A 20371-nucleotide genomic window follows, 5' to 3' on the forward strand; every position below is an offset into this window, starting at 1 on the left:
TAGATTCAACGTTTTGATGAATGGAGCATTCCTGCCGTTACCGTCGATCTCACCGTTCTGAACCCACCACAGTTTGCTTGCTCTGCTGTCTAGAAGACGGCAGAGCTCTGTAAGCAGGTCAGAAGCAGCTTTCATTGGCTCCTGACTGTGAGATCATGGAGAGCCAATCACATTGGCTCCCATTGATAGACAGCATCAGGAGCCAATGAAAGCTGCTCCTGACTGGCTGTCAGCACTCATAGAGATGGCATAGAGAGGAGCCTGCTGCGATGGGGCAGCGTCGTGAGCGGGGAGAGCAGCAGGTATGTGTGGCGATTCGTCGGGAGGCGTCATTTTACCGTACCAGCAGTCTCCGGGCCTTAAGGGGGCAGAGACTGTTAAGCATCTGGCTCGAATCTGAAGAAGTAATAACATTATCTTTTGTTTACATTTCTTTGTTTGCTACAATTAATATCTAGCCAACAGCATGCTGACACTGAACTGCACACATTGTAGAACCAGAAAGAGCTGAGAAGCGATCACTGAATATGTTATAATATATAAATATAGCAGCTACGCAGTAAAATGCAATGGCAGCTTCCAGAGCAGGTAAACTGTACTTTGGGAATTTGTGATTTTTAGACAGACAATAATACTTGTGCACAAAAGCAAATAGAAAAAAAAAGAGTTTTATCCCACGTTAACTCAATTAGTAGCATATCATTTGACCATGGAAATGTAAAGTTAATCTTACCTCTCTTACTTTCTCCACTCCTAGAGTCAAGATATATGAGATGACAATCCATTCTTGGTATGAAGGCCAACGCTCCATCTTCACCAAAATTATATAGTTAAATAACAGTAAATATCCTAGGTAAGAAATCTGGAAAATGAAATATACCAGTATTCACCCCTCAGTTTTGCAGTAGTTAATCAAACAGATGTAACAAAACAAAATAAGCATTTTTGAAGACACGCAGGCCCGGTCCAGCATTTTTGAAGACACGCAGGCCCGGTCCACCCATGATGCCAAGTGAGACAACTTCCTCAGGTGGCAGAAGTCTGGAGGTAGCACCAGGCAGAAACAGGAAGTGAAGAGAGTGCTTGGCCAACCTATACTGGAGGCAACTGTACCTGGCTAACCTATACTGGGGGCAACTGCACCTAGGTACCAATACTGGGGGCATCTATACCTGGCTACCTACCTATACTGAGGGTGTGTCTTTGGGGGGCTCACCACAGCTATAATGTGCGGTGCAAATTGTTGGGTGCTGTGCGATCATTCCAATGCGGGAGGGGGGGGGGGTTAAGGCCCATACTCACAAGATTGCCTCAGGCAGAAAAAAAGTCTAGATAGAACTGGCCCTGAACACAAATTTAGCTCAGACGCTGGATAACTGCATAAAGATAGAATCCGAAGTTTGTAATCGCAAAGTGTTTAAATTAAACATATTGCTTTGGGTCATGGTGGTTCATTGAAGCCATTGTAGAAATAAGGTGCCAAAGAAACCCTCAAAGGAATTTGTTTTGTCCTTGATCTCTGGCTGTATAATCCCCCTTAAGATGATTTGTGGAGAATTACTGAAAAAGGTCAAATGGTTTAACACAGCGATCACCTCTGCACTGAACTCTGATCTGACCTAAGGAAGGTTCACAGAACACAGAGATAATGGATTTCCTCACTCTTACTAACTGAAGCATAAAATAAACACACTGTTAGATGGCTAGTGCGTGATCTGCGCAACTAGAATTGAAAGTAGCTCATTAGGTCTCTTTATTGAATTGCTGTTTCTTGTAGAAACAATATGATAATGAAAAACAGGTCAGTGTATCAGTCATGCAAGAGCATTACGTTGATCAAAGCTGCCAATGTCACTTCAAATTCAGGAATGGATGAAAGCAGCAGATATGTTAAATGAAGGTAATCGTGTTGATGTATTTGTAGCATCCAAACATATCAAGATCAAGTGTTGTTTTTCAGTGTTGCACTTGTTTAAAGGGAACCTGATGTGAGAGGGATATGAAGGCTGACATATGTATTCAACATTAAGCAATACCAGTTGTCTGGCAGTTTTGTTGATCCTCTGCCTCTAATACTTTTAGCCATAGACCCTGAACAAGCATGCAACAGATCAGGTGTTTCTGACAAACATGTGACTAGCTGCATGTTTATTTCAGGTGTGTGTTTCAGACAGAATGATTAACAGGACTGCCGGGCAACTGGTATTGTTTAAAGGGAACCTAAACTGAGAGGGATATGGATGTTTCCTTTTAAACAATACAATATACAATAACATTTGTAAAGCGCTTTTCTCCCATAGGACTCAAAGCGCATAATACCAGTTGCCTGGCAGTAGTGGCTGAATCACACACCTGAAACAAGCATGCAGCTAATCCAGTCTGACTTCAGTCAGAGCACCTGATCTGCATGCTTGTTGAGGAACTGTGGCTAAAAGTATTGGAGACACGGGATCAGTAGGAGAGTCAGACAACGGGTATTATTTTAAAAGGAAAAATATCCTTCTCAGTTTAGGTTCCCTTTAAAAGACAATAAATATGGCAGACTTTGGGTTCCCTTTAAATGTTCATATTTCTTTATTCTATGTGTTTGGATCTTTTGTATTTATAACAAATTGATATTTAAATCTGTAATAGGATTAAAGAATTAATCTTTGTTTTCTTAAGAATTGTTACATTTTAATCACACACAAACATAAAAAATAACAATTTGATTCAGTTATATAGGCAATGAAGAATGAAAAATTAATTTTCATCTTCTTTTAATTTACTCAAAAACTCTGACTCATAGCTGCATTTAAGCTGGTCAGAGAGGACCGCACTGTGAGCTATCCTAGCTCTGCTGCATTGCACTGTGCTTCCAGTCTAAAGCCTCGTACACATGCTAGATGCTAGGTGATTCCTGGCAAAGGCAGCCAATTAGGGAGGAATCTAGCATGTCTGCAACGGACATGGATCCTCCCTCAATGCATCAGCAAGAGAGATGGCCTGCTTGGCTCAGCGCAGACTGATGCTGCTGTTCTGCTCCTCACCTCTCCCGCCCTGTGCTGCTCTGTCACGCACTGTGCTGTTCGCCCTCCTGCTCCCTCTATAGCAACAGAATGGGTAGATAGCCTTAGGCTAGCAACACATCTGTTCATGTCATGATCCCAGCAGGTGACAGTAAAGGCTCAGACACACTATAAGCGTTTCTCTGAGCGTTTTTTTTTCCTCTAGAGCTTTCTGAGAGCTTTTTAAAAAACGCTCACATTACATTTAAATCGCAGTAAAATTGCAATCGATGTAAAATTGTGCGATTTTACCGCTAACTCGATTTTACCGCAATTTTAATGTAAGGCAATGAGAGCATTTTTTAAAAAGCTTTCAGAAAGCCCTGGAGGCCAAAAAGTGCTCAGAAAAGCGCTTAGGCCTGGTGCACACCAAGCGTTTTTGGTTGCGTTTTTAAAAAAGCGCGTCTGCTTGTGAAAACGCTTGGCTAATGAATCTCAATGGGATGGTGCACACCAGCGGTTTGAGGTTTTTAGCAAACCGCAAACGTGCCCCCTGCTGCATTTTTGCGGCTTGCAGATGCGTTTCTGCCTCAATGTAAAGTATAGGAAAGCTCAAACTGCTTTGAAAAACGCCAAAACAGAGCGGTTTTCCAGGCGTTTTTGTTACAGAAGCTGTTCAGCAACAGCTTTTACTGTAACAATATATGAAATCTGCTAGAAGCGCTCTGTAATGTGCTTCAAAAACCTCTAGCATTTTGCGGATCTGCTACAGGTTTTTGGTGTGCACTGGGCCATAGTGTGTCTGAGCCCTCAGGACTGGTGCGCATTACAAGAGCTTTTCTAAGCGCTTTGTGATTTTAAAAGCTCCTGCTAATGTTATCCTATGTGTGTGTTCTCACTGGAGCGATGTGATTTTGTAAAAATCCCCCATAGCATTACATTAGTAAGAGCTTTTAAAATCTCTAGTGTTTAAAAAGCTCTTGTAGTGTGCACCAGCCCTAATTGTGTATGTGTATAGTGTGAGACTGATTACTAAGCAGAGCATTGTGCTAATCAGTTAAAGTGGCATCATAGTGACATATAGTAAAATGTAGTAAATTATTCAGCATTCCAATTTTAACAGTAATTATCCATCCTGGTTTCAGCATCAAAAACACTTCTTATATCTATATGATGCTATATATTGTACAGTATGTAGCCTTGCCCTCCCAGTGATGTCACAGCCTAGGCTGTTTAGTTATGTCAGAATCTCCTTCCAGAGCATACTAAGAGACCAGGTTTTTTTTTTCTACTGGCTTTGGAACACTGAGTATACAAACATTCTGCAGAGCTGCACCTGACAGCCCTAAAGATGTCACCACCCAAGATGAATTTCAGAATGTAAATCAGGGAGAGGAAAGCGTGAAGAAAAAATGTACACTGGGTAGTGAGGGTCATCATGTGGTAGATTGGATGGGATCGCTAGGGCGACAGTTCAGGAACCCAATGCTGCACAGTTGCATCGCTCTGCTGTTGCCTATTGATGCACCTGTACAGTATCAGCGCCTCTGCAATCAGATCCAATCTCTACAGAGAAACAATCTGGGGATAATGGTCTGCTACATGCCTGACTAGTAATGAATTAAGGCATATGTTTTGTCATTTTAACTGGGAACAACCGAGGGATATACTTTGAGGTGCTTTATAGCAATGGCACGTTCAACGGGAAAGTATGACCAAGTTTTTATTAGAGTTGGGCCGAACCTCCGATTTTAGGTTCGCGAACCGGGTTCGCGAACTTCCGCGGAAGGTTCGGTTCGCGTAAAAGTTCGCGAACCGCAATAGACTTCAATGGGGATGCGAACTTTGAAAAAAAAAAATTATGCTGGCCACAAAAGTGATGAAAAAGATGTTTCAAGGGGTCTAACACCTGGAGGGGGGCATGGCGGAGTGGGATACACACCAAAAGTCCCCGGGAAAAATCAGGATTTGACGCAAAGCAGCGTTTTAAGGGCAGAAATCACATTGAATGCTAAATGACAGGCCTAAAGTGCTTTAAAACGTCTTGCATGTGTATACATCAATCAGGTAGTGTAATTAAGGTACTGCTTCACACTGACACACCAAACTCATAACGCACCGCAAACAGCTGTTTGTGTAGTGACGGCCGTGCTGGACTGGTGCGCACCATGGCGAGAGTGCAGGTTTTGGTGGCTTTACAGCCCATATAGTCGCCTGGCTGATGTAGCTGAATGACAGAACAGTGACTGTCCAGCTGTTTAAATTTGGTCTGACCACAATGAAGCAACGACCTTATTATCTTTTGTGTGCCCCCTGAGACACTCATCTAGGCATCGGTCATTGCTTCATTGTGATACGCAAGCCCCTTCACCACGGCAAGGTAATGATCACGAAGGGGAATGGGCGCATGTACATGCCTTTTCTTTTGTTGTTGCAGCTGCCCGCAGTGCAGCCAGAAAAATTAGGCAGTCATGTACACGCACCAGAAAAATTATTACAGCGGCCGCTGCTAGCAGCGGCCTAAAAAATTCAGCAATCCGCCTGGAGTCCCGGACCCTGTTGGTGGTGGCGGAGAAGGTAGTCAAGCGGCCTGCAGGCAGACATGCTGTGTGGAGGGACTGGGAGCGACTTAGTCTTCTTGGGGCAGGCCAGGCAGCCAGTCACACGGCGTGCAGGCAGAGATGCTGTGTGTGCGGGGACTGACTTAGTCTTGGGGCGAGCAGCAGCCCTCCGGGATCCATGCCTCATTCATTTTGATAAAGGTGAGGTACTTAACACTTTTGTGACTTAGGCGACTTCTCTTCTCAGTGACAATGCCTCCAGCTGCGCTGAAGGTCCTTTCTGACAGGACGCTTGCGGCAGGGCAGGAGAGAAGTTGGATGGCAAATTGGGACAGCTCTGGCCACAGGTCAAGCCTGCGCACCCAGTAGTTCAAGGGTTCCTCATCGCTGTTCACAGCAGTGTCTACATCCACACTTAAGGCCAGGTAGCCAGCTACCTGCCGTTCCAGGCGTTGGTGGAGGGTGGATCCGGAAGGGCTACGGCGAGGCGTTGAACTAAAGAACGTCCGCATGTCCGACATCACCATGAGATCGCTGGAGCGTCCTGTCTTTGACTGCGTGGACACGGGAGGAGGATTAGTGGCAGTGGTACCTTGCTGGCGTTGTGCTGTCACATCACCCTTAAAGGCATTGTAAAGCATAGTTGACAGCTGGTTCTGCATGTGCTGCATCCTTTCCACCTTCAGGTGAGTTGGTAACAGGTCCGCCACTTTGTGCCTGTACCGAGGGTCTAGTAGTGTTGCCACCCAGTACAGCTCATTCCCCTTGAGGTTTTTTATACGGGGGTCCCTCAACAGGCAGGACAGCATAAAAGACGACATCTGCACAAAGTCGGATCCAGTACCCTCCATCTCCTCTTGCTCTTCCTCAGTGACGTCACGTAAGTCAACCTCCTCCCCCCAGCCGCGAACAATACCACGGGAAGGTTGAGCAGCACAAGCCCCCGGCGACGCCTGCTGCGGGTGTTCTCCTGCCGCCGTCCCCTCCTCCTCCTCCTCCCCAAAGAAACACCTTGCTCATCATCCTCTGAGTCTGACTCATCTTCTGCACACGACTTCTCTTCTTCCTCCTCCTCCCCCCTCTGTGCTGCCGCAGGTGTTGAGGAAACAGCTGGGTCTGATGAAAATTGGTCCCATGCCTGTTCCTGCCGTAACGGTTCCTGGTCACGCTCATTCGCAGCTTCATCCGCCACTCTACGCACAGCACGCTCCAAGAAGTAAGCGTAGGGAATTAAGTCGCTGATGGTGCCCTCACTGCGGCTCACCAGGTTGATCACCTCCTCAAACGGCCGCATGAGCCTGCATGCATTTTTCATCAGTGTCCAGTTGTCGGGCCAGAACATCCCCATCTTCCCAGACTGTTTCATTCTACTGTAGTTGTAGAGGTAGTGGGTGACGGCTTTCTTCTGTATTAGCAGGCGGGAGAACATGAGCAGGGTCAAATTCCAGTGAGTCGGGCTATCGCAAATGAGGCGTCTCACCGGCATGTTGTTTTTCCGCTGAATTTCCGCAAAGCGTGCCATGGCTGTGTAAGACCGCCTCAAATGCCCACAGACCTTCCTGGCCTGTTTCAGGACATCCGCTAAGCCAGGGTACTTTGCCACAAATCTTTGAACAACTAGATTCATGACATGTGCCATGCAGGGTATGTGTGTCAGCTTCCCCATATGCAAAGCGGCAAGCAGATTGCTGCCGTTGTCGCACACCACGTTGCCTATCTCCAGGTGGTGCGGGGTCAGCCACTCATCCACCTGTTTCTTAAGAGCAGCCAGGAGAGCTGCTCCAGTGTGACTCTCCGCTTTGAGACAAGACATGTCTAAGATGGCGTGACACCGTCGTACCTGGCATGCAGCATAGGCCCTGCGGAGCTGGGGCTGTGTAGCTGGAGAGGAGAACTGCCACTCAGCCAAGGAGGAGGAGGACAGCAAAGAGCATGTAGCAGGAGGAGAGGAGGTGGCAGGAGGCCTGCCTGCAAGCCGTGGAGGTGTCACAATTTGGTCCGCTGCGCCCTGCTTGCCATCGTTCACCACCAGGTTGACCCAATGGGCTGTGTACGTAATGTAGCGGCCCTGCCCGTGCTTGGCAGACCAGGCATCCGTGGTCAGGTGTACCCTTGACCCAACGCTCTTCGCAAGAGATGACACCACTTGCCTCTCAACTTCACGGTGCAGTTGGGGTATGGCCTTTTTTGAAAAATAAGTGCGGCCTGGCATCTTCCACTGCGGTGTTCCGATGGCCACAAATTTACGGAAGGCCTCAGAGTCCACCAGCCGGTATGGTAACAGCTGGCGAGCTAACAGTTCCGCCACGCCAGCTGTCAGACGCCGGGCAAGGGGGTGACTGGCCGAAATTGGCTTCTTCCGCTCAAACATTTCCTTTACGGACACCTGACTGCTGCTGTGGGCAGAGGAGCAGGAACCGCTCAAGGGCAGAGGCGGAGTGGAGGAGGGTGCCTGTGAAGGTGGAAGGGAGAAAGCGGCAGAAGCAGATGATGCACCTGAAATAGGAAGAGGAGAAGGAGGGTTACCTTTCTTTTGTGTGCTGCTGCTGCTTTTGCTCAGGTGGCCATCCCATTGCTGTTTGTGCCTTTTCTCCAGGTGCCTTCGTAAGGCACTTGTCCCTACATGAGTGTTGGCCTTTCCACAGCTCAATTTTTGTTGGCAGAGCGAACAGATGGCTTTGCTCTGATCTGAGGCACACACATTAAAAAATTTCCACACCGCTGAGCCACCCTGGGATGTGGGCACTATGGGGACCTCAACAGCTGATGCTGAAGGGCAAGTTGGCTGGCTGTACATAGGTGGCGATACATGGTGCCGGACACTGCCACCAGCTGTTTCTGACGAAGAGCTGCCCCAGCTTCTTTCAGCAACTTCTCTCCTCCTACTACTCTCTGACTCCCCCTCTGAACTGTCCCCCTCTTCATCTCCTCTATTGGGAACATACAGAGGATCCCTATCATTGTCATCATCGTAATCATCCTGCCCAGCTTCGCTTGCCTCAGACAAATCCAAACATGCACCATCAGTAGGTCCTTCATCCTCCTTACACGTTACATCCATAGTGTTGCCGCGTAACTCAGACATATGAGCTGGTGAAAATTCATCTGGCTGTAACAACAATGGCTGTGCATCAGTGATTTCAAGTGAAGTGTCAAATGCAGCGGAAGTGGTGCTAGTAGTAGCGCTGGTGGCTGAGCAAGATGAGGTGTTCTGTGTCGCTAAATACTCAACCACGTCCTGACAATCTTGGGAGGTGATGGGACGTGCCTTCTTCCGAGCACTGTACTGTGGGCCAGGTCCACACGAAATTACATTTACACGACCTCGCGCAGACCTGCCGGGTGGCCTTCCTCTGGCTCTGGCACTACCTCTTCCTCTACCTGTTTTGTCCATATCGGGTATGCACGGAGTGGTATATCACACTGCGTGCACTCACGTAGGTAGGTGGGTTCACTTAACTGCACAGGTATGCGCACTGATGCGGTGGGTTCACTGAACAGAACAGGTATACAGTGGCGGGTTCACAGAACAGGTATGCAGTGGCAGGTTCACTGAACAGAACAGGTATGCAGTGGCGGGTTCACTGAACAGTACAGGTATACAGTGGCAGGTTCACAGAACAGGTATGCAGTGGCAGGTTCACTGAACAGAACAGGTATGCAGTGGCGGTTTCACTGAACACAACAGGTATGCAGTGGCGGGTTCACTGAACAGAACCGGTATACAGTAGCGGCTCCACTGAACAGAACAGGTATGCAGTGGCGGGTTCACTGAACAGTACAGGTATACAGTGGCGGGTTCACTGAACAGAACAGGTATACAGTAGCGGGTCCACTGAACAGAACAGGTATGCAGTGGCGGGTTCACTGAACAGTACAGGTATACAGTGGCGGGTTCACAGAACAGGTATGCAGTGGCGGGTTCACTGAACAGGTATACAGTGGCGTGTTCACTGAACAGAACAGGTATACAGTGGCGGGTCCACTGAACAGAACAGGTATGCAGTGGCGGGTTCACTGAACACAACAAGTATGCAGTGGCGGGTTCACTGAACACAACAGGTATGCAGTGGCGGGTTCACTGAACAGGTATACAGTGGCGGGTCCACTGAACAGAACAGGTATGCAGTGGCAGGTTCACTGAACACAACAGGTATGCAGTGGTGGGTTCACAGAACAGGTATGCAGTGGTGGGTTCACTGAACAGGTATGCAGTGGTGGGTTCACAGAACAGGTATGCAGTGGCAGGTTCACTGAACAGGTATGCAGTGGTGGGTTCACTGAACAGGTATGCAGTGGTGGGTTCACTGAACAGGTATGCAGTGGTGGGTTCACAGTACAGGTATGCAGTGGTGGGTTCACAGAACAAGTATGCAGTGGTGGGTTCACTGAACAGGTATGCAGTGGTGGGTTCACAGTACAGGTATGCAGTGGTGGGTTCACAGAACAGGTATGCAGCCAGGAACAAGCTAAGCCTAACTAATCTTTCCCTATGAGAGACAGTCTGCAGCAGCTCGCCCTACTCTCACTAATGCAGGCACACGAGTAACCGTAATGGCCGCCGCTGCCTGCCCTATATAAGGGAGGTGGGGCTCCAGGGGCTAGTGTAGCCTAATTGGCTACACTGGGCCTGCTGACTGTGATGTAGAGGGTCAAAGTTGACCCTCCATGTGCATTATGGGGCGAACCGAACTTCCGCAAAGGTTCGCCTGCGGGACGCGAACGCGAACCACGGAAGTTCGCATGGAACCGTTCGCAGGCGAACCGTTCGGCCCAACTCTAGTTTTTATAAAGCAGGTGTCTGTTTTTTTGATGATATGTGATGGAGATTGAGTGCTGTAATATGGTGAGTAAAACACTTTTTCCAGATTCGGGAGCATTTACTCGTTTACATTATCAGACCACCATGGACCTGTTTATGGCTAGCATAAGACTGAGCATTATGTGAATTATTAGGTATCCTGAGAAGAAAAGTGATAGTAACTAGGGAAGTGAATATGTTGGAACTTTGGAACTTTATAAATACAATACATAAATAAATAAATATAGTCCATGCAGTTGATTTTTTTTAAACAACGTATTATTTTCATGCAGTTGATCTTTAGAGAAGTTTAACCAAACAATAAAATAATCTTCCACTTACTGTATAAAACCAGAACTTGACAATTGGGGCATTGTAAAATTCATAAATCTTAGTACCAATGGGTATACTTCTTTGTTTGTTTCTTCCATTTTCTTCATCCCCTTTCCTAGAGGTGACATCAGCATTCCCATCCTAGGTTAAAAGAACATGTCATTATCCCTAGCACATCATTTGTTTTTAGAAAATAATTATAAATGAATGTATATAGCCTTGTAAATTAAGCAACTTTTGTACTGTAAATTTTTAGATACTGTAGTAAACTTAAAGTTTACCCGAGGCTTATTTTTGTAATACAAATGGAACACAGAGGCATGCTCTTTGCTTAATGACATGTCTTTGTCTTCTCTCCATCCCACCTTCTCTCCACTGCGGACCCCTGAATATGAAGACAACAGGTTTGTCACTAGATAACTAGGGGAAGGAGTGTCCCTAGCAGGAGAGGAACTCCTGCAAAACGCCCCTTACCCTACTCCTGTAGCCGCTTCCCCTCCTCTTTGCGCCTCTCCCAACCTCTATCCCTCCCCTTTTAGCCTCTTCTCGCCTCTATCCCTCCCCTTTTAGCCTCTTCTCGCCTCTATCCCTCCCCTTTTAGCCTCTCCCTGCCTCTATCCCTCCCCTTTTAGCCTCTCCCCGCCTCTATCCCACCCCTTTTAGCCTCTCCCTGCCTCTATCCCTCCCCTTTTAGCCCCCCCTGCCTCTATCCCACCCCTTTTAGCCTCTCCCCGCCTCTATCCCCGCCCCTATCCTAGGTGATATTTTAACCACTTCCGGATTCTCGGAGCGTATATACACGCCCCTGAATCCTGAAGTGTATACCATGGAAACGTTCCATGTCAGTTCACGGAGGGTGTCTCCGTGAACACCCTGCGAGCCGATCTTCCCCGGTGTTTACATGTATACGGCGCTGCTGCGCAGCAGCGCCGTAGAGGAGATCGGCGATCCCCGGCCTCTGATTGGCCGGGGATCACCGGCATCTGATAGGCTAAAGCCTATCCCATCAGGCGCAGGACGGAAATCCGTCCTGCGGCGCTCACAGGGGGAGGGAGAGGGAGGAAAGGGGAAGGAGGCCAGGAAGCGCTGCGGAGGGGGGCTTTGAAGAGCCCCCCCCCCGCAAGCGCAAGCAGCCGGCGGCGATCAGACCCCCCCAGCAGGACATCCCCCTAGTGGGGAAAAAAGGGGGGAAGTCTGATCGCCCTGGCTGCTAGCTGATCTGTGCTGTGGGCTGGAGAGCCCACGCTGCACAGATCAGCATAAAATTTCATGGTGTGGAAGTGGTTAAACTTTGAAATAAAATGCCCTTTAAACCCCCAGCAAGCAAGAAAACACTTAATATCATTTTGATTGTACTCTTTTACCTAATTTGTGGTACATTTTCAATTGCAGACTACAGGAAAGTTAATTTAATAGAAGATGAAAAAAAAAAATCACAATATATGCAATATGCAATTCACTTTTACACCAAAGTTTTCTCCTAGAAGAAATTTTTTCATCTTCTATTTAAAATAACTTTCAGCACTGCACTCTGCAAATGAGAAAAAAATACCAAAGGTTGGTGAAAAAATGCTGTCAAAATTACCTGTATCTGTATTCTGCTAGCTGGTGGCTTAAAATGCATTTTATTCATAAAGTAAGAAAATAGCAAAAAAGGAGAAAACTCAGGAGAAAACGTTAATTGCATATGGGCCCTGCTGTTCACAAGGTATATATTAACATTATTATTCAATTCACCTTTTCACCTAAGTTTTCTCCTAGGAGATATTTTTTCACCTGTTTTTTATGTTAACTTCTTATCACTCTGCAGTTGAAAAAATATTACCAAAAAGTATATGAAAAAGTAGCATTAAAATTATTTTGAGTATTTTCTTGTTTGCTGGTGGCTTAAAAGGCATTTGTTTTTGATAGGATGTAAAAAGATCACCTAGGACAAAACTTAGGAGAAAAGTGGATTGAGTAGGGGCTATTATATCTTGATTGGCTAATAAGATTATTTCATGCTATGTATTCTCAATATAGTATGAGTTTTGCTTTAATAAAATCAGAATTGTTGATCTTTACTTTAGTGTACTTTTATCAGCTTTCCTAGCCAGAGGAGAGACACATTCATGGAGATCAGAGAAGGCAGAAAAGGGGGTCCATGACCAGTCCTTTTCAATTATAAAAGTGGGCAAATAAATACATAGAAATTAACCAACCACAATTAAACATTCTAATATACTGCAAAGTGGTTTTTTTTACATTATTTTATGGGTTATTTCTCAGCTTTCCTATTTGTTTGGAATTTATATAAAGATATGTGGTAAATGTGCAAGGGGAAACACTCTTATATAGCACTCATGCAGATTCAGAGATTGGTTCTCTGAAAATGTTCTTACAATATTGTCGTCTTCTTTTTCTTTTCCTTCCTCGTATTCCTTGGAGGTGTGATATGAGAGGTCATCTGGAGATCGAAACTCCAAAAAAAATATGGTTGGAGGTAGAAGAATGCCCAATATCACCTGTATTTAGCAAAGAAGAAAGATATATGATTATATGTTCATTCAGAAAAAAATTGTATTACTTTCATAGGCAGACATATTTCAAGTGACACTGTGCCTAAAACGTGCTGGGTAAGGTAAAAGCATGTAGAGGTACTGTATATTCACTAACAATGGGAAATCTTATGGGCATATAAATCTTATGGGCCTGGCATCCTGCCCCGACAGACATAACGGTGTAAACATAACCACCCCATTTAACTTCAAAGGTTCTATGTCACATAAACTAACCACAATAGTAATATTGCATTAAAAAGGAGGGGGGGGGGTGGACTCTCTCCATGCAGAAGATTTGATCTGCACCCCATGCACGGAAGGGGGGTTGTATACCCACAGAATCAGTATTTAGTCACCAGCTGTGACAGCAGCAGATCTGCCCAGGAACAGGCCAGCTTCACCTACAAGATAATTAGAACTAATGAGAGGAGGAGCACAGGTAAAATACAGTTTGCATTTTAAAGAGAGCAAGAAAGAAGGGAAAGGGGGAGGGCCTGCCGCACCTCCATTCTTTGGGGAAGAGGCTTTCTACTGTGTGCCCCCGATACATTGCTGGTAGAATACGCATTACGCTTACGTTATGTGTGTATTGACCAACAAACCATACGTATGTTGTCTCTGCACAAGATTTACCATTTTTAGAGAATACACCTCATGATACGTAAGTAATGGTAAGAATTCCTTTAACCTGTTAACATAAGATGTGCAGAATAATTTTAATTTGGTTTTCTGGTTTTGTCTTGACAATGTTAGGCAGCAGGCAGCTGCAGATCCCCAAGATTAAAATTAGGAGCTAGGAATTGCTGCAGGTATCTTCTTCTTTGAGAGGGGTAGGGGGAGACATTGGGGGTTGGAGCAGTAACAGTAGGTACAAGCCCGCTTCCAAGGTGCACTATGCATCACATACACAGGGGGAGGCTAGTTTGAGACATTGGCAGTTTGGCTTATAATCGGGGAACACATTATTACGTTTTTGAGAGGCAGAAGTTGTGGGGTCGGCCTATACTCAGGTCAGCTTATACTCGAGTATGTATGGTAATAAAATGTTCTATGAAATATACATAAAACATGCCTGAATTTTGGCTTTGATAAAACCCTTGAAATGCTTTCTATACTGGAGTGGATACTAATAAATGACAACCTTTCATGGGACCAACTGCTATAATGATGCATCTCTAGATAATATAAATAGTTTTATTTGTATTATTAAAGCATTACTGCTGTTTCCTGCATGATAGGTTGTAAATAAATAGTGTACAAACTGCATGTTCTGTAGTAAGAAACCCCCCTAAGTACCTTAAGACCTGGATTCTTCCTCATACGTAGACGCCCCATCCACATATCAGTCAGCAGCATCTGGCTGCATGTGTGTGCTATAAAATCTCGATGTTTGGCAGCCACAGCTAGTTTTAGGCAGGTGGAGTTACTCCAGTTCTTTAGCTCATATGTTAGAAGCTTCATGGCAACCTGTTCATCGTGTTTATAAGACTGGTCCAACAACTCCACAGCCAGCTGACCAAAATCCCTAAGAAAAGGTATAATGAGCGGTTAGTCAGTCATGACATATAAGTGAATATTATGATCCAGTGTATTGAATTATTGACAGCAAAGCAAAAAATATAATAATTTCAGTTTTATCAAGGCTTAAAAAAGCACTTAAATGACACGTAGCAAAACGTAATAAGTTGTTCAGGATACCCGTTTTTACCTTAATTATCCTGATTTCATCATCAGAAATGCTTCTTATACCTGTATATTGCTCTACAATGTTATGTAACCCTGCCCTCCCAAAGTGACTCACCTTTCCAGTAGTAAAGAAGCTGGCATTTCTGATAAATTTAAGAATGTAAATTAGAGTAAAGTAAAATGTTACAATGGACAAATATTGACTAAATAATTTATAAATTAATATTTTAAAAGTAAGTAGCTTTATTGTTAATGTGAACACGAGGTGAAAATAAACTGATGAGATAAACAATTATATTTATCCTCCTACTCCTAAAAATGACTGTTGTTAAGTATCCCATGACTTTCTTTTATATGTAAACATTTACAAAGTAGGTTGAATGTTTTACTGTCTGTAATCAGTGGCAGCCTATTAAGTGTCCCAGAGTTAAAAAAAAAGGTCAATAGTTAATGTATTTTATCTCTCCCTGCTCTCAGAAGTTGTATTCTGCTAGGAAAACTTTTATGGATGTAATCTGCTTATCAGTAATGTTTACTATATTCCTGACAAGGTACCAGCAAGACAATAGCTGTCACTTCCATGCCTAGAAATTAACTCTTTCAGGCAGCAAAATAAAACAAGTAATACAGCCTGGTTATTAATATGTTTTATACTGTACATACACATATTTATCTCATCATGTCACATATAGCCTGAGGTACACTCTAAGTTACATACATTAAAATACCTATTTAAGCTGCTGTTGCAAAAAAATGAAGATATACATTGTTACGTTTTAGGTTGCATGGGTATATTTAAAAAAAAACAGTCAGTTGTGTACCTCCATCACAACCTTCTGTATGTCCAGGTACCACATCAGTGTCTAGTGAAAATGTCATCTTCTTCAGAATCTTCACAATGGTTACTAGACCCCACAACAGACATTTCTGGTAATACAAATTACATCTACAGGTTTGTTGCCTCTAATACTGATAATACATTTTAAACCTTGCCAAGTACTAACAGCTTTTATAGGTACGGGTCCCACACTTGGAAAAAAAGCAGGCTCATATTACAGAATATCTAAGATGTTGGAATTTTTTGCATGGACTGTGTAACGATTGGTGTCAGCAACACAGATGTTTTCTGGATATTGGTGATCTGCAGTATTACCAATAATACAGATGCTATACCTGATTATGTGTGATCTGCAGAATCACCAATAATGCTAGTATAGCTAGACAGAGGACACCCAATGTGATGTAGTGTTTGGTTCAACAGTAATCAGAGAAGTTATCTACCGTGAGGCGGGAGATATAGACACTACTGCAGCCAAGGATTCCCTGAGGGGCAGGGAACCAGGCTGTACTGCAGCCAGTGGATACCTGAGGAGCAGGAATCACTGTCTGGAGTAGTATAGAAGATGATTGGTCTGCAGCTAGGGATTCCCTGAGGAGCAGGGAATCAGACTGTACTGCAGCCAAGGATTCCCTGAGAGGCAGGGAATCAGACTGTACTGCTGCCAGTGGACCTTAGATAGGTAGAGACCCACTGACTGTGCTGCACGATGGTCTCCAGTGGAGCTAGTGACCATAGGCCTGATATAGCAGCTAATAACCACCTGAAGAGCAGGTGTCACAGGTACACAGTAAGACTGATCACCCAGGGGCTAGGTGACAGCCAGAAAGGTCAGACAAGCCAGGTCGGCAACACACGGACAGACAAAGTACAGAAGCGAAAGACTGATTTGGTATAGGCAATGTTGGCAGGTAATCAGATGGGCGGAAGTACCGGATCAGAGAACAGGAGAGTAGTCAGGAAAGCCAGAGGTCATAACAGATAACAGTATATATATCAATCCTAGTCTTAGGTGTGAGGTCCTTGGTCTCAACACTCGGGAACTAGTCTAACAGATGATAGTAACAATAGAGCAATCGCCTAGTCTTAGGTGTGAGGTCCTTGGTCTCAACACCTGGGAACTAGTCTAACAGACGATAGTAACAATATAGCAATCTCCTAGTCTTAGGTGTGAGGTCCATGGTCTCAACACCTGGGAACTAGTCTAACACATAAAAAGTAGCAAGCAATAGTACTTTAAAGCTATCAATGGAATCTGACTCAGTGTGAATTGCCAGCTCCGGCTGGTTCTAACACACTGTGGGATCTGACTCAGGTCTGAGCGCTCACACGTATATGTTCGCAACAGCAGACAACTTGCAAGTGACAAGCGGGTCCTATATATACTAAAAGCGCTCCACAGCGCCGCCCCAGTCACTCAGGCAATCCGGAGCATAGCTGGAGTCAGCTGATCGGCATGATCAGCTGACTCCTCTTCTAGCAGCATAAAGGTCCTGTCACCTGGCGCGCGCACGCGTAGTTCTCTATCTGTGTGCACTAGAAGGACCAGGCAAGGCAGCATCACGCTGCTGCGCGGCAGCAGCCGCCAGCTGTGATGCGGAGATAGACGCCATGCCGCTCTCCCATGCGGCGGCATCTCCGCTATTCATTCCCCCCCCCCCCGAGGAGTGGACCCTGGACGCTTCCTACCCGGTTTCTCAGGTTGTAAGTCATGAAACTCTTTTTTCAATTCCTCAGCATGCATGCGACAATCCAGCACCCAAGTTCTCTTCTCCAGACCATACCCCTTCCAGTGGACCAGATACGGCACAGAATTTTGCACGAATCGAGAATCCCAAATCTTCTCGATCTCATACTCGAGTTGGTCGTTAACCATCACAGGGGGGGGGGGGGGGGAGAGGAATCCACGTGCACTGCAGGCTTCAACAGAGACACATGGAATGATCTCACACCTTTCATGCTAGCTGGGAAATCAACTGCATATGTGACGTCATTAATCCTTCTGGACACCGGGTATGGTCCTACAAATCTGGGTCCCAATTTAGGTGACGGTTGCTTTAAAGCCAAATGCCGAGTGGATACCCACACCATGTCCCCTGGGGAAAACTTCCACTCTACAGACCGTCTTTTATCCGCCTGTTTCTTCTGAGCCTGGAAGGCTTTCCCCAGATTGCTCTTAACCATTCCCCAAATCTCCCTCAATGCCCTTTGTCAATCCTCCAGGGCTGGATATGGGGTAGATGACACAGGTAATGGGGCAAACTTGGGAGATCTTCCTGAGACTACCTGAAACGGGGAGAATCCTGAAGAGGAACTCTTCAGATTGTTATGTGCAAATTCTGCAAATGGCAAAAACTTTACCCAGTCAGACTGTGCATCTAACACATAACATCTGAGAAACTGCTCAAGGGACTGGTTTATTCTCTCGGTCTGGCCATTGGTCTGTGGGTGGTAGCCTGATGAAAATGAAAGGTCCATCTCCAGCTGATGGCAAAAGGCCCTCCAAAATTGTGACACGAACTGGACTCCCCAATCTGACACTACATTCTCCGGAATGCCATGCAGCCGGAAAATGTGCTGGATGAAGAGATCAGCCAACTACTGGGCCGAGGGTAGTCCTTTTAGAGGGACAAAATGAGCCATTTTACTGAATCTATCTACTACCACCCAAATGACTGTCTTGCCCTCAGACTTGGGGAGTTCTCCCACAAAGTCCATCAACAGATGGGTCCAGGGTTCACTGGGCACTGGTAAGGGTTGTAGTGTACCCACTGGTGCCTGACGAGAGGGCTTACTCCTGGCACAAACTGAGCACTCTCTTACAAACTCCTTACAATCAGTTGCTAGCGTAGGCCACCAAGTGCATCTGGTCAGCAAATCCTGCCCCACATTTTTACGGGAATGGAACAATTGCAGGAGTTGTAGGCGGAAGGGTAGTGGTACAAACATGACTCCCTCAGGCTTCCCTTCTGGAACATCCTGCTGATAGGGGCCCAGAGTAGCCGTCCAATCCTTCCAGGTCTCAGTAGCTGCCAAGACTATTTTCTGAGGTAGGGTGGTTTCTGGGGTTGAGGGCTGCACTGTCTCGGGCTCGAACGTCAGCTTTGACGTTCTTACTCCCTGGGGTGTACGTTATGACAAATCTGAATCTTGAAAAGAACAAAGACCAATGGGCCTATCGAGGACTAAGTCTTTTGGCCCCTTCTATGTACTCCAAGTTTTTATGATCTGTATCGACTGTGATAGTATGCTCTGCCCCTTCTAGCCAATGTCGCCATTCTTCGAAGGCTAATTTAATGGCCAAAAGTTCTCGATTGCCAACATCGTAGTTCTTCTCAGCAGGAGAGAACCTACGGGAAAAGTAAGCACAGGGGTGAAGTTTGCCCTGCAGACCAGAGCGTTGAGACAGTACAGCCCCAACCCCGACCTCTGAGGCATTGACCTCTACAATGAAGGGGAAGGTGACATCCACATGTCTCAAAATGGGAGCATAACAGAACAGTTTTTTCAATGTGGAGAAGGCAGAATGTGCCTCTGCTGACCAGTGGTATGTGTCAGCCCCTTTCTTGGTAAGACTGGTGAGGGGTGACACTACCGAAGAGAAACCCTTGATGAATCTCCTGTAGTTATTGGCAAAGCCCAAAAATCTTTGGAGTGCCTTCAAACCCACAGGTTGTGGCCACTCCAAAACAGCCGAGACTTTTTCTGGATCCATGGAGAGACCAGATGTGGAGATAATATAACCCAGAAAAGGAACAGAAGTGACCTCGAAGAGGCACTTCTCTAACTTGGCATACAGTGAATTCTGTCTTAATTTCCTCAAAACGTACTTGACATGTTTACGATGTTCTGTCAGATTAAGAGAAAAAATCAGTATGCCGTCTAGATACACTAGCACGAATTTCCCCCGTACCTCCCTGAAAACCTCATTGATCAACTCCTGGAAGACGGCAGGGGCGTTACACAACCCGAAGGGCATCACCAGATACTCGTAGTCCCCATCGGGTATGTTGAACGCCGTCTTCCATTCGTCACCGTCTCTAATCCGTACCAGGTTGTATGCACCTTGCAAATCCAGTTTGGAAAAAAATACTGGCATTGGTCACCTGAGCGAATAAATCGTCAATCAAAGGCAAAGGGTAACAATTTTTTACTGTAATCTTATTTAAACCTCGGTAGTCAATGCAGGGTCGGAGGCCTCCATCCTTTTTCTGTACGAAAAAGAATCCTGCCCCAGCTGGTGAACGAGAAGGGCGGATGAAGCCTTTGGCCAAATTCTCTTTGATGTAATCCTGCATTGCTACCTTCTCAGGTCCTGATAGATTATAAAGGTGACCCCTAGGAGGCATACAACCAGATCTTAAATCGATGGGACAATCGAAGCTACGGTGAGGCGGGAGTTTGTCTGCAGACTTGGGACAGAACACATCAGAGAATTCCGCATACTGTACTGGCACACCTTTAACCTGAATCTTGGTAGCGCAAACAGCAACTTTCTCCAAACAATGATGATGACAATGGGCCGACCAGCGCTTTAGCTGACCTGTAGCCCAGTCAATCTGAGGAGAGTGAAGTTGTAACCAAGGCATACCAAGAATAATGGTAGAGGTTGCCATCTGCAGGAC

The 20371-nt window shown here is 45.7% G+C and overlaps 1 protein-coding gene across 5 annotated transcripts in view; it reads right to left on the reverse strand.

Moving 5' to 3' along the window:
* TRPM1 (transient receptor potential cation channel subfamily M member 1) overlaps positions 1–20371 on the reverse strand; it is a 299961-nt gene that overhangs the window by 37007 nt on the left and 242583 nt on the right. For all 5 annotated transcript variants that reach the window (XM_068275588.1, XM_068275587.1, XM_068275586.1 and 2 more), the window contains 4 exons: positions 14519–14747; positions 13064–13186; positions 10692–10823; positions 734–862 (listed from right to left, as the gene is read on the reverse strand). In XM_068275588.1, the coding sequence (XP_068131689.1) occupies positions 734–862; positions 10692–10823; positions 13064–13186; positions 14519–14747 (613 nt within the window). The remainder of the gene's footprint in view (positions 1–733; positions 863–10691; positions 10824–13063; positions 13187–14518; positions 14748–20371) is intronic.

This window comes from Hyperolius riggenbachi, chromosome 3 (assembly GCF_040937935.1).
Source record: "Hyperolius riggenbachi isolate aHypRig1 chromosome 3, aHypRig1.pri, whole genome shotgun sequence".
Lineage (NCBI taxonomy): Eukaryota > Metazoa > Chordata > Amphibia > Anura > Hyperoliidae > Hyperolius > Hyperolius riggenbachi.